Source organism: Apteryx rowi, unplaced genomic scaffold (genome assembly GCF_003343035.1).
Source record: "Apteryx rowi isolate R43461 unplaced genomic scaffold, aptRow1 scaffold_2, whole genome shotgun sequence".
Taxonomy (NCBI): Eukaryota; Metazoa; Chordata; class Aves; order Apterygiformes; family Apterygidae; genus Apteryx; species Apteryx rowi.
Genome location: NW_020448307.1, coordinates 10,107,675 through 10,122,498, shown reverse-complemented (window position 1 = coordinate 10,122,498; position 14,824 = coordinate 10,107,675). Strand labels below are relative to the sequence as shown.

Here is a 14,824-nt window from a genome sequence, read left to right as displayed (position 1 = left end):
GGGGTGGCAGCGGCGGCGGCGGCGGCGTGCCCGCGATCGCCGGGGCAGCGCGGTGCGTCTCGGCCTGGGGCGGCCCCGGGGCCCGTCCGCGCTCACCGTAACGCCTGCGGGGCTGGCGGCTCCCGGCCGAGCGCGGCCGGCACAGCAGCGCTGGGAGGGGGCACGATCTCTGCCTGTTGCTGCTGCCCCGGGAGGCGCTTCCCATGCTGGTTTGCTCGCAGCAGCCTTTGGTCTGACACCCGATTCCTCCGTCACCCCTGAAGTGCAGCGGAAAGCGCCTTCTACGCAGCTTTTCCTGTTTTTTGTTTTTTTTTTTAAAGGAAATAATTACACTGTCGCACAGTGAAATATCTAGGAGCTTAGAGACGTGGATCTCTCTTTAATATTCCGAGAAAAGTGGTGTGATGCAACGATGTAGCTACAGCAACACAGCTTGAACAAAATTCTCTGTCTCAGTGATTTTTTTCAGCCTGTCATTGTAGACCTTTGGTGGGCCAGGAGCTTTTAAGAGCTCCAAAAGTGTAATTGAGTAGAGCAAACCTCATGTCCCTAAGTTTCAATTCCACATGCTGACCAGCTGGATGGTAGAAATGTCGAAAAATCTTGCTACTTGCTCTTTGGTCCTAATCTGTTTTACTTTAGACAGTGATTCTGGTATCTACGCTCAGTCCCTGTAGTGTTTTGTGATTGAATAACGGTCATTTATTTCTATCTAGTGTTTCTGATAATTTTCATCTTGACAAGATTGTAACTCAGTAAGAATAGATGATAGCTCAAGTGTTTTAAGAACAGACGATGACTCAAATGCTTAAGTTAGGAGTGATGATCTTTGTAATTTAGCACTCGACAGAGAACTAAGAAGTTTTCTTACAATTCTTGCCTCATCCATTTTCTTGCAGAATGACTTTGGGTAAGTCAGTATATGGGTACAGGTAAGAAAGGAGACAATAAGCTCTTCTTTTTGTAAATTTAGTCTAAGCTTTATGGCCATTGCTCCATTGCTTGCTACTATACAGCCTTAAACTCAGTTAGATCTCTCAGCACTTCTGTAATATAGACAATAACCTTTCCTCATGGTCCTTTTCACAGGATGATATTAGGTACCTATCTAGTTCTGGTTACTTGAAAAAAAAATAGGCTTTTTGTTGTTCAGGACTATCAGTTTTCAGCTTGTGGTCAGGGCTCTCAGATGGAATAACGAGGACACGTGGCTTTTGGTGTATTCAGCAAGCAGATTGTATCTAGTTCTCTATTTCTCATCTCTCTGTTTCATGGTAGAAATGCCTGAGTAATTACTTGATCATTCCTAATACAGTATAAATGAGAAGTATTTTGGCTGAGAGTAGGTAATCTCTGAGAATATGATGCTGGAGAGGGAGCAGAATCAGATTTTTTGATTCTGACATTTCTCAGGCTCTAATTCAAAATTGCTATACCTGTATTTCTTGGTATAATACATCTCCTGAAAGTGGATCATTTTTGCATAGATCTGCTTTCTATTTTTTTCAAACATCATTTTTTTGAAGACAGTCTCACCATTAGTGATACAGAGGCCTTTTCTGCATTTCCTGATAATGTGGAAGAGACTTTTCTTACCTCTCTGCCTCCTTGATTCTCTGCTTCCAAACTTTAATGGAAAAACATGTTCTTTTCCCTTCCATGTACAGCTAAAAATCCTGCTTCTCTGCTGTGTTTGATGCAAATCTAAACTGTAAATACAGTTCATGTAAATGATGCTGTGTAAATTGAAGATAGTGTAATTATGGTTGTCAGCACTGCAACAAATGTGCAGTTCTTACAGTGTAATTGCATTGTGTAGGTGTGTATTTTGGCTTTGTTCTCAAACTCCTACTTTGATACTGGTATGGCGAGACGTGGCCTGGGGTGTGTATTACTGCAGGTATTGCACAGATCTTAGTGACAGTGAGTAGAGAAAACTAATGCTTGAATTGAACTGTTGATTCAGAAATGTTTTTTTCTGTTTGGTGGTGGTATTTTATATTTGCTGTTTTGTAACTACGTGTGTAAAGTTATCACTGATTGGTTCAGTTGCCTGATTATTGCAGAGGACGTTTCTGAGATTTGAAATGACTTTTATGATACTGCAGTACTCTGCTTGGGTGCTGATTGTGCAGTGAACAGGCTGTACCTGCTCAGAACACACAGCAAATGAGCATATGCTGGAGCAAGCGGTGAATGTGACATTGCTAAATACAATGAAGCGGAACTTGGAGCCCTAGTTTTAATACTGTTCTTTCTCCCTTAGTTTCAATACTTTGTCAACGTGTTTAGCATCTGTTCATGCAAAGTGAACAACCATGTGATGTTCAGTTCAATAACATTTTTAAAATACTTCAAATAGACAGTATAGTTTGTCTTCCGAGAAGAGCATTTAATTCTCCTTTTTCTTCCTTACGTGATCATTTTCTATTCCTCCTCCAGCAGATTTTTCAGAATATAATACGGAACATATGATTCAAGGATGTCTCTCTCTCTTATAATAAAATGGGGTGGACAGGAGTATACGATAACCTCCCTATCAGAAGAGGACACAGTGTTGGATCTGAAGCAGTCTCTTAAAGGCCTTACTGGAGTGTTACCGGAGCGTCAAAAGCTACTTGGACTTAAGATGAAGGGTAATTATTCAGATTTATTGTTTTTTGTGGATGTTTAAGGAAGAACATCCTCTAACCCTAGTCAGGATGTGTATACCAATAAGGCATCTACCTCCCAGACCTAGCGTTTGGATGAACATAGACATTTTGTGCGTCACTGGATGTTGCTTATTATTGATACATCAATATGGTCACTTTTTTAATGGCCAGTGTGAAAGTGCTGCAAACGCACATTAAAAAAAGTTAAATTGCTGTTAGTGAAACAAGCACTGTATCTGTATATGGAGGAGGAGGGTAATACAGCTTGTGAATTCTCGTGTTTGATGGGTAGCTTATTTCAAATAAGAACAAAATGTATTATATTGACAGTTTTCTAAAATATCTCTAATAAGGAAAAATCTCTGCTTGCATTGTAGGCAAACCTGCAGATGATGATGTTAAGCTTGGAGCTCTCAAGTTAAAACCAAATACTAAAATCATGATGATGGGCACTCGTGAAGAAAGTTTGGTAAATATTTTTACTTGTTAACTTAAAAAATAGGAAGAAAAAGGTTGTACGTCTCCTCACTATGATTTTAAGTTGAGAATATTCCAGTAATCGTTGTAAAAATAGTAGCACAGTAGATTTCTATTGGTGTCATTTTTTATGTAAAGTAAGCTGTTCCGCATAATTTGTATACATTAAACTCCCGTATTGTTCTGAGCTTAAAGTATAAGTCTATTACTGTGATATTCTTGCTAACTTCTCGAATCTCAACTTTCCTCAGTATCTCTTGCTAGTTACTCCAGTATGAAGTGAAAATCACTTAAGTTAAATAATGCCATTGTTTTTCTGTAATGCGCGGTAACAGAATCTTGATATCCAGTATTATTTTGCTTTAATGATCTTAGTTATCTTTTATTATCATTCCTCTAGGAAGACGTTCTTGGGCCACCCCCTGACAATGATGATGTTGTTAATGATTTTGATATTGAAGAAGAAGTTGTTGAAGTAGAAAATAGGTTAGCAGTTTTATCCATTAAAATAGTCCTGTTATTGAATGTACAGCATACATTTTAATTAACTATAACTTTTTGCTCTGTTAGGGAAGAAAATCTACTAAAAATTTCACGCAGAGTTAAAGAATACAAAGTGGAAATTCTGAATCCTCCAAGGGAAGGAAAAAAGCTGCTGGTGCTAGATGTTGATTATACACTATTTGGTGAGATTTTATGCAACACTGTTTTTGTTCGTTTAAGAGGTCAATCTATTTACCAATTGATGTTTCTTGATTTTGCTTTACAAATCTACTTCAGTAACTTTGGCTTGTGCAGTACTGCTCAACATCTACTTGGTAATTTTGGGATCTTCTGTTGATATTTTAAAAAGTATTGTGCCTTGCAAAGGTTGCACACTCTTGATTTTAAAGCAGCAGTTCTTTACTTTCTACACAAAAATGCAAAAAAGAAATAATTTAGCACTTTATCCAAATAACCTTTTTTTTTGACCAACCTGTGTCTTGGACATCAGGGTGCCAGCAATGACTTCATTGTTGTAAAATAATGATCTCCATCCATACATGACTGATTCCTCTTTTGGGGAGTGGGAGGGTAGCTTCAAATTATATTTTCAGAGAGTTACTAGACATGCATGAAATCATGTTTCACCTGAAAATTCTGTCAGATTGGTTTTCTTGGAAGCCAGAACTTTCCTTCTGACTTCATTGTCCTGGGATATAGGTGTGTCATGACAGCTTGATTATAAACAGTAACTAATAGTTTGTGTCCTTCTTTTTCCTTATTTCTCTTTTTTGATGAGATTTGTTTATCAAAATTCCACCTGTTAATGACTGAGTTAAAAACTTTTATTTAGAGGTCTCCTTCTAATGGCGTTTCATTGGCAGCAGTTTTCTAATTGGAACAGGCAATGTTTATGTGTCTGAAATAAGCTTGATGTTCACAAGATGAACTGGACTAGATTTGCAGGAATCTCTTTTATGTCTGGGCTGTTACAGATTTGTTAAGGTGCATATTTGGCCTGGCTGCTCAAAGATATTTAGACACACAGCTCTCCCTGATTTAATTATTAGCTAAGCCTCCAAAACCTACATGAATCAACAAGTTAATGTTCCCTCTGCTGTTTCTCTCCACTTTTTAAAATGGGAATGCTAGTTTGCTATGCAGTGAGCATGCAGGAGGGTGAATTTGTTCATTACTTCAGAGTGCTCCAGTGCTACCCTGGTAAAACTCTCTAGGTCTCTGGTAAGAAAGTCAGACTAAACATCCTAAACTTAATGATGAATTTCTCATCGTCTTTGCAGACCATAGATCGTGTGCTGAAACTGGGGTAGAACTAATGAGGCCATATCTTCATGAATTCCTGACATCTGCCTATGAGGATTATGATATTGTAATTTGGTGTAAGTACTATACACAACACTTAAGACTTTACTGCAAGTTGTCATTCAGAATGGAGACGCCAGGCTAGAAGTACTTATATTGCTTTTTAGTGTGAATCACAAGATCTGAAAAAAATGCCTTAATGTTTGGCTGTAACACATTCACCAGAAATGTTCTCACACAGCTATTAGAGCTACTTTGGAAAAACAGTAATTCTTATGTGGGGGAAAAAACCCCCCACATATTGTTCACCTGAATGGATCTAATCACAGTATAAAGCTCAGCATCCCTTTACAGAGTGTTAGTTTGTAGAAATAAACAAACACTTGCAGTAACGAAATTATATAATCAATATTCAAACATTGCTTGATAGATATCTTTACAAATATTCTCTGTCTAGACAATAAGTAGTGAACTGCTGTCGCAAAGGGAAACTGGAAATGAACGGAACTCTTCTGTCTACGGGAATGGTAGATTGTTTGCTTTAACATGCTGTTTCACTTCCTGTCCAACAGCTGGAGAGCAAGACAGGTTTTAAACTATGTTAAAATTGTATCACAAAATTTGATTTTTATAGTCTTGAACAATAGTTTCACAAATTCTTAGATCAATGGGCAATGTTGACATTTTGTCCCTTGCGGGCCTTATGTATTCTTACCAGTGCTTCCAGTTAAAAATCCTGTAAAGTCAATATAGTTCCACAGACCAGATGTAGTCCACTTCCTATCACCCTGCAGGTTGTAGTTCAGTAACAGCTGATCTAGAAAACAGTTTTGAACGTATGCAGTGCTTAGTGTATGTATTCATTTAAAAAGTAAGCTTTTCCAAATAAAAATAAACCTCCACAAAGGCAGAATAGTTTAAAGGCAGTGACCTGAAGCTGTAATGAGAATGGATCTTTCTGAAATGAAAGTTTGTGTACAAATTGGAGAAGTTAAGTGAACAGGTTTTGGGCCTTTTTTTATTTTTAAAACCTTTGTTTTCTCCCTTTTGTTTCAGCTGCTACTAATATGAAGTGGATTGAAGCTAAAATGAAAGTAAGTTGTTTTGAAAATACTCATTTATTTCTAGTCTGGCTAACTGTTCATATAGTTGCTCCTATGTTCAGCACTGTAGAGAGGATTAGCAACTGGGGAGCTCATGTAAATCAAAATCTGAGTTTTCTAAAGTGTCTATATACATTTAACATATTTTTGTCACAAAACTAGATTAAATCTAATTTTAGAATTCCACACAAACTATCACAGCAGTGGGTCCTAAATTTAGCACAACTAAACACTAGGTGGTACTTGCTGAACTAGATTAGTCACTGCGGCCTTCACTGTTGCTTTCATGTTTTACCTCTAATTATAGTGTTATGTGTAATACCATTTTTTTTAAAGGAGTGGATAAATGTGGCATGCAGGAGTAGGTTAGCAAGAGGAAGCCCCTTTCATATTTATCTTGTACCTCTTGCAGCTGTGTGCCTCTGTTGCTTCCTCTGCCTTATTAAAACATCCGTAAGAGCTCTTCTTTCAGTCCTGGTTCCTTCCATACCTAAATGAGGCAACTAGCCAGTTTTGCACAGCTGACCTAGTGATAAACATATTTACAGCCAGGCTTAAATGCAAAGCTAATGAGCTTACTAAAAATTACGGTATGTTTGGTTTGTGAGGGGTTTTTTTTATGCCTAAAAATCAGAACAGTTTCCTCTTCTTTTCAGGGAAAACTTTTTTAAATTCAGACTTTTTAATTTCCACTCTCTTTGTTACAGACTAATCATTTTTTTCAGTTTTTAAACAGAGCAAAGAACAATTTCCAATTTTATTTTGCTCAAAAGAGTTATTTGCTACAGTTTTTCTAAACAAAAATCCTTCATATTGATCTCTGAAATGAAAACCTTTGATCAGAGCTATGAAATGGAGTTCCTTGCAAATAAAACACTATTAAGACCTGTAAACATAACTTCTGTAGCAGTAGCACAACTCTGTATGTTATGTCTGTCTTTGAATCAAGTCTGCTACATCTAGAAAAAAAAATAAAACTAGATTCTGTAGTACAAAACCATGATTTCAATCTAAAATGAGCATATTACTAAAATATTCTTGAAAGAGCTTGTGGCTGTTGCTTGTGTGGTTAGTTCTCTGGCTGTAAACAAAAGCCCTGTAGCAGATAAAGGTAAGTGTGAGTGTGATGAAATAAGTCTGCAAAAGTAATCATTAACCTTCCTTTGGCTTTGTCTCAGTCCCTAGAATATATATGCAAGCATCAAACTTTGCATGTGGGATTTACCATATTGCAAGCCAAATCCTTTGTTTCGCTACAAAGAATCTTTTGCGGATTCTCTGTACCACGGTCTGCAGCCCTAGGATTTTACCTAGCAGAAAGCAATTGTTCCAAACTTTGCTTTCTCTTGCACTGGTCACTTTTCCACTTTTCTAGGTCATCTTCCCACCTTTTGGGTCACCCAAGCCCTTTCATATGCTGCTGAATCACAACCTTTCTGTGCCTGGTCCTATATCTTGATCACTTGGGATTCCTACCAGTAGATTACAACTGCTACTTCTCCTTAAACTGACCACACAGGAGCGCTTACCTCTGCAGGTTTCGTTTTTCATCTGGGAACAGTGATTCCAGCAATAGTTGGCATTCAAGTTTTTGTTTAAATCTACAAAAGCAGAAACAGTGTGAAGAAGAGGCAATATCAGATAACCACGTTTAATCTTTGATTTACCATCTACTTACGCCCAAAATTCGGATGGTCTAGAACAAGTAGTTTTTTCAGTATAACAGGACACTGTCCCAGATAGCTAGCACTTTTCATTTGCATATAAAAGCAAATCATTTAAGTGTGGCTAGATATCTGCAAGAAAGCTGTTGCAATGGATACTTTCTCTTTGTTATGTAGTTTTGAATATTATTGCTGTTGCATGCACCAGAATTAAGTCAGCAATATAAAATGTATTATAAATTGTCAGCAGATTTTACTGTTACTCTTCAGCTTTAGAAAGGATTTGAAATGGAAATGATTTCTTCTCATCTAGTCAAAGATTCTTTTTTAAAAGTGATGGTTTTCCCTTGCAGTCTTTATTTTAGGAGCGATCAAATCTTTAAAATGCAGACTGACAGTCTCCTGATTTCTGTCATTGGCTATCTTGGACATGTTCGGGAGAAAAGGGGAACAGCAAACTTTTATTGTGTATTTGAGCAGGCTGTGATTTACTGCATGTTACTGAAATGAACAAATAGCAGAACACACACACGTGCTATCCTTGTTATAGAGCAAAGTTCTGAGACCTGTAGAACTTGTGAAAGGTTGTGCATGAAGATATGGCCAAGAGCTGTCTGTATTTTGCCTCTTCTGCAAAGTTGCTTTGATTTTGTGCTGACATCCGTTGTTGAGTTTCTAACAGTAGACAATGCAAAAATAAATTCCTCTCTGCTTTTCTCCTCTTGTTAGAATGGTGCACTTTTATGATTCTCCTTGGATAAAACAACAGATACCTACTTTTAGTATGTCTCTATTCATCCTCAAACAACGTGTTACAATCTTGTTCCAATTGCACAGCAGTAAAACTGTCATAAACTGAAGCTTTAATGATTAGTCTTTGTGATGCAGGAGCTAGGAGTGAGTACCAATGCCAACTACAAGATAACCTTCATGTTGGACAGTGCTGCCATGATAACAGTGCACACTCCTAGAAGAGGACTAATAGATGTAAGTACTATTGTTTTCCTGGTCTTTTTTTTACTTTCAACAGACATGTTATCAAACCCTCTTGAAATACTTAAAGTTTTGCTGGAGTTTCATGCAAGAAAGCTGTAAGAATCTCTGAAGCATAGATTTTTTTTCTTCTACTGAAATCCTCTATTAATGTTTAATGTTTTAATTTCAGTAGCTCATTTGAATAACACTGCTTTCAAATCAAATAATAGATAAGACTGTTGCAAGAAAATGTAGTGCCAGACAGATAGATTTTCTTTAGGTTGGGAGTATTTAGCATACTATACCATTAAATATCTCTTCTCTTATTAAAGCCCAACTGCCTGCTAATTTTTCAGCAAAAGAATTCAAGGGTCCATTCAAGCTTCCATTCAAGTTCCTATAGAGTGATATTTTCATCTCCTGCATATAATCTGTAAGTCTGATTTACCTCAGGTACCTTGTATGCATCATTTTTGCAGGTGAAGCCTCTTGGTGTTATCTGGGGAAAATTTTCAGAATATTACAGCAAAAAAAATACTATTATGTTTGATGATATTGGCCGAAACTTCCTAATGAATCCACAAAATGGACTCAAGGTAATTTTAACTAAATTTTCATTTATTACTGCTTTTCTCATACTTTTTGCTGTATCTTAAAGAAAGGCAGTTCTTTATCAGTGAAGATGCATGTTTTAATTTTTAGTTAAATTGCTATTTGTCTGGGCTAACATTTCTCTAACAGTGCTTTTGTAAAAGCAATAGAAAATGTTTGATTCACTATTAAATACTTTGATTCACTATTAAGTGAGCTTTCAAGAGACTGCTGAAATCATTGAAATTATTATTTCTGCTTAAATTCCACTTGCAAAACGTAATCAGGTTGGGCATTACTGACATGTTCCATTAAGACAGGTGATGTACAATCTCAAGAGTGGTTATATTCAGAAAACAAGTCAAATATCAAGCTGCTGTACTTTATGTTAGCATGCAGATGTAATAGCAGGCATTCTGCTCCTGGAAAATAATTAATATTTGGAGCCATTTTGACTGCAGAACAGCAAATATTTCATTTTATAAAATTATCAGCTGGTTCCTGTTCCAAAACTCCTCATCACTGGTGCTCTGAATAAGCTGCATGCAACTTAAATTTCTAGTGATAGCTTACAGTGCAGCAATACAGTATTAAAAGAACCTCCAAAAAATTCTTAAAAAAGAATTGTTTGCAAATGCCGCGATACAAGATGTTGTTTGTTTGAAGATATCCATGATTTAAAGAAAACAGCAATTGGTGAGATCTGACAAGATGATATTAATCAGAACTGTACACTGTTATAAGCATCAAAGGAATATCAAAAATCTTTCTGGGAGAGGATTGCCCAGAGAGCTCCCTCTAGCTCAGATCTCAACGATGTTTGTCAAAACATGAACAGAGCTGCAGGCAAGAATGTTGAATGGCTAAAACAAGGCACAGGTATAATGTATTCCACGGTTAAAGCAATTGTCAGATAAGCTTTATTTCTGACATCTCTTTTGTCACTGAAGCTATGATTGTAGTGGAATGCTTTTTGTTGAAAAAAAGCATCTGGCTCCAGTGAGGCCACACAACTCATTAAGGAGAGCTGAAAACCCCTCATGTCTCCTGTAATACAATCATCTCTGAAATTAGAAAATGTGACAGTCTATTGCAGATTAGTTTGTCATTCTGCCTGGCTGGGAAGGGAAAGTTTGAAGAACTGCAAGACTAACAGGATAAATTTCTTCCTGGTGGGCATACAGGGCAAAAACCCTATAGTCCAGATTACATTAATAACAAGACAAATTGGAGGTGGCTACTAAGGGAGGAAGGTTTTCCTTTCTCTTACCTAAGAGAAGTTATAACTTTGAATAGTACTAAAAATATGTTTTAATTAGGTGGTAAATATTAGAGAATTGGAAGAATTTTTCTTTAAGCAAATACTTATACCCAATTTATTTATTTTATATAGATAAGACCTTTTATGAAAGCACATTTAAATCGGGATAAAGACAAGGAGCTTCTAAAGCTCACTCAATACCTCAAAGAAATAGCAAAATTAGATGACTTTTTGGAGCTGAATCACAAACATTGGGAAAGGTAAGAACAAAGTCAAAATTATTTCTTCCTTGTATCCCTGGCCCTACTTTGAGCYTCTGGTCTCTGGAGAGACCAGAAACAACTAAGCAAATAAGCATCACTTCCAGTTATGAAGATCCTTTAATTTGAGTAGAATTTAAGGCTATGGTATTTAGGCTACTTCCCTAAAAAGTTAGGATTTTGACAGTATGGACCCCTTTTTCCATGCAATTTCCTCAGAGTTAATGATCAGCATTTGTTTTCACTAGAGCAATTATGCTTCTTAAAGGGAAAAGAATTTTTGAAGGAACCTTGTCCCTGGAAATCTTTCTTTTCCCACTCCTAAACTGATGGCCTAACTTTGTAGATCTCAAGTCCTTTGTGACGATGCAGCTTTTCCAGTTGTTATTCCCGAGATTTGGTGGTACAGTGTGGTTCTCAGGCGCTGTCCAAGTTGTGTGGTATTACAGTATTCATAGACTCTGAAATGTAAGTTATTGTGTTATGTATATGTGTTTTCCAAATGCTTAGGGCACCAGTTAAGGCATCCTAATTCTTACTAGAGAATGGTTGGTTAAAGTGCTTGGCCCAAATTCATCCTCATGATTTTATGCAATGCCCCGAAGTTTCACTACAATGGCCCAAAGTTTCACTAAATGTGGAATAACTGTGTGCAATAAGCTACCAGAAAAACATTCATTCAGTGCTTAAAAGAACAGCCTTGCAAACTTGATATAATTTTCTTTTTCTTTTTTCTGATTAGAGGGACAAACACCAAATTTTAGAAGTGAAATGTACTGGATGTTTCACAGTATCAGCTAAATTGGTTGGAATTTTTTTTGTAGTATTTACAGAGACTTCAATGTCACCACATAGCCAAATTGCTCTGGCTGTAGTGGTAGGAGAACTGCAAGATCAGAGAGCAAGCATTTTTAGAGTAACTCAGATTCTCTAAAGAAACTAGTAGAGGACTGTTCATATTTTACTGAATGACTGTTCATTAGTCTTAAATTTGTTTGAAGGGGTCCCATATTTAACAAGCATTTTTAACTTAAAGTATATAATAGCTTATTTTCAACTGATGTAATTTTCAACCTCTTAGAATCAAACATGTTTGCATTTGCTTCCCCCTTAAAAAAAAATAATAGTAATACAGTTTAATTAAACATGACCTTGAATGACTGTAAAATAACCTATCATGGAATTGAAAGAATGTTGAAATGAAATAGCAAAATCATAAATACTATTGATCATAGTCCTGATTTTTGTCTATTAATAAAGGACTTGCTATTGAGAAAAGAAAGTAGATTCATACGTTAGGCTTATAAAAAGTATTATATATTTGTGCTTACCTCTTTTTTGTTTAAAACTGTGTTTTTATTTCTTTCAGGTATCTTTCAAAGAAGCAAGGACAATAACGCTAGTAAAATTGTGTGGCACTGAATTGAAGGGAACATAACTAAGATCATTGGACTTTTCCTTGCTTTTACGCTAGAATATAATAGTGCTGGACACTGGATCCAATGCCAGAATGACTGCTATACTTGGTCTTCCAGTTGGTTGGTTGTGGGTTTTTTTAAAAAGATCACAGCAATAAGCTCAAAGTGGGAGAAACAAGTCAGTTACTTTTTCTTGCATTCAGTTCTGGTGTTACTACTTAAAATACTTTCCTCTCCTTTGCTACCGAAATACAACCATAACCTTTAAAGACCAAAATCATTCTGAAACTAGAAAAAAAATATTTAGACCAAAAAAGTTGAGTAAGGAGCCAGCCTTGGCAGTGTATGAATTGTATGAGCCCTCTCTTCCCTCCATCTTTAGAAACAGTCTCCCTCTCCCATTCCAGTATTTAAGTCTATAAATTACAAGTTGTCTAAGTTTGGTATGTATTAGTATGTCAGTGTTTCTCTGTGCAAGACGGTAAGATGGAAAAATACCACCTCTGTGGCCAATTTACCCCAATGTCAGAACTTGTACTATAAAGCAGTGTTTACTGGAAAACAAAGGACTGAAGTTTGAGGGAGAGAAATCTACTCTTACTTGGTAAGTGAAAAGCAGTCTACCTGAAAAAGAAAAATTCTTTTTATGTCAGATAAAGGGTTTAAACCTCAGATGGGAAAGTCATATTCCTAACAAAGCATGAACAAAAACCCTTGTTCTCTTCTAGCTAAATCTTGTCAAAGTGCAAACACTGTGTCTAAATACAATATTCAGCCATACTGTTCTTAAAATATCATTTACTTGCGCTGCTTATGCCTGCACTATAGAAGTGTGATGTGACTGCTGTTTGGCATTACCGACAGTTGTGCATTATGCAGTTCATGTATTTGAAAGAAGACTGACCCTTTCAAATAAAAATGGGATATATTGTTCTTAAGGAACTATAGCAGTTGTGTAAATAATAAATGCCTTTTTCGTAATTTGCGTCCTGTGTTGTTTTAAATATCTGATTTGCATAATAGAGAAGCTATCGATAAACTTAATTTTGATTTTTTTTTTTTTTTAAATTCCCTAGATGCTGATTTTGTATTAGTTAAAGAAAGAGACTGGTATGTGCTACTGCAGATTAGGGCAGTGGTGTTGAATACTGAAGCACCTAGCTGCCTTGGAAGGGAACCTCGATAGCAAGTGTCAGAATGTCAAGACAGTAGACACAAATGGGCTGTTAAGATGAGCATATTAGGCTCCGGCTGAATGACCTGTCAGAAAATATACAATTTCTTATCTACTGTTCTTCATAGTTTAGTACCAACTCAAGCTGCATTTAAACTAGTAAACCAGATATGTAAAAAATCTTTGTATCAGGTAAATATGGAGGGTGAATATCTGGCATGGTGTCTCTTAGAGCTGATTTCTGAACTCTAAGTTTGACTTGCTCATGTACTTCCAGTGCAGATACACTTTCTGAAGTTTGAAAATTGATCCTGTACCTGGATAGGTTGCAGTAGTACTGGAATATAGGGCTGATGTGAAGTATTGAAATACCTTTCAACTTAAAGAATGCCAAGGCATTGCAGTTGCATCACCTCTAGGATGTATTACGCCAGCCAGATGGAGAGAACACAAAAATAAGAATGAGAGGGGAAAGCTGTATTTAAACATATGCTTGTACCTTTTTGTTCACAAGTTGGCATGCAAACAGAAATTTTATAATGAAAAAGTGATAATCCTTTTTTTTGCTTTATAGAAAGCACAGGGAAAAAAAGTTTGATTTCAGTGACATCAGGATTTTATCCCAGAATTTTAAATTATCTGCTAATCTGAAGCAGATGCACACTCCTCTTTCCACTTCAGTCTACAAGCTATTTGAAAATAGAGTGGTCTGGGTGTGGTGGTAACTCATCTGTTTTTTGTTTGAAGACTAGTCTGCAATTTGGATAATCTTGCAAATGAAGTCTGTATTTTACTGGCTATCTTATGGAAACACTACAGTAATTTATTTGGCTGAGAGATTAAAGTTTAAAAAAGCATGAAGTTGTGGATAAGGTAAATGCAGAACTGTTGCTCGCCGTATCTCACAATACTGAAACGAGGAATCACTCTAATAGAATGGCTTAAAACTGGTAAGAGAGGCAGGTAATGATCTTTTGGAATTTGTTGCCCCAGGTGGTTGTGGAGGCAGGGGCTAGCAGCAGGTTCAAAAGGGGATTAGACAACTTCATGGACATGAAGTCCATAGTCAGATGCTAGAAATAGGCTGGGAAGTCTTCTTTAATACCCTTAATACAAAAAATTGTGAATGTTCAGAAAAAAGTGTGAATCTCAGCTACAGGCCAGGCCAGCATGCTCTCCTTTAAGTGGGTACCCTTTAACCACTGCTGCGGAGACTGTGAAACCCTGGCATGTGCAGTTCTCCTATTCATACTAGGTGACCTTTTAGGCTGTGCTTGCAAAACTCTAGCACATCATAGGATTCTGTGCCGAACTATCAGAATTTAGAATAGCTGCAAAAATAAATGGTTACTTTTCTGCTTAGCCCAAAAATAGTGTATTTACTGCTCAAATTCAAAGATACCTCTACTGATATTTTGTTCCCCTTTTTTGATAGGGAAGA

The 14,824-nt window shown here is 36.7% G+C and overlaps 1 protein-coding gene across 2 annotated transcripts; it reads left to right on the top strand.

Annotated features, from left to right (window-relative positions):
* Positions 1-120: 120 nt before the first annotated feature.
* Positions 121-13,194, top strand: UBLCP1 (ubiquitin like domain containing CTD phosphatase 1). 2 transcript variants are annotated; one of them, XM_026063337.1, is made up of 12 exons: positions 121-910; positions 2,443-2,636; positions 3,032-3,123; positions 3,532-3,617; positions 3,702-3,817; positions 4,916-5,014; positions 5,994-6,031; positions 8,593-8,691; positions 9,159-9,275; positions 10,664-10,791; positions 11,138-11,259; positions 12,161-12,250. In XM_026063337.1, exons 2-11 carry the CDS (start codon positions 2,483-2,485, stop codon positions 11,247-11,249), a joined length of 1,041 nt encoding a protein of 346 aa, XP_025919122.1. In that variant the 5' UTR covers positions 121-910; positions 2,443-2,482; the 3' UTR covers positions 11,250-11,259; positions 12,161-12,250. The 2 variants fall into 2 exon arrangements, with proteins under 2 accessions (XP_025919122.1, XP_025919124.1); XM_026063339.1 differs by lacking the exon at positions 11,138-11,259 and having other exon boundaries at positions 131-910; positions 12,161-13,194.
* The last annotated feature ends 1,630 nt before the right edge of the window (positions 13,195-14,824 follow it).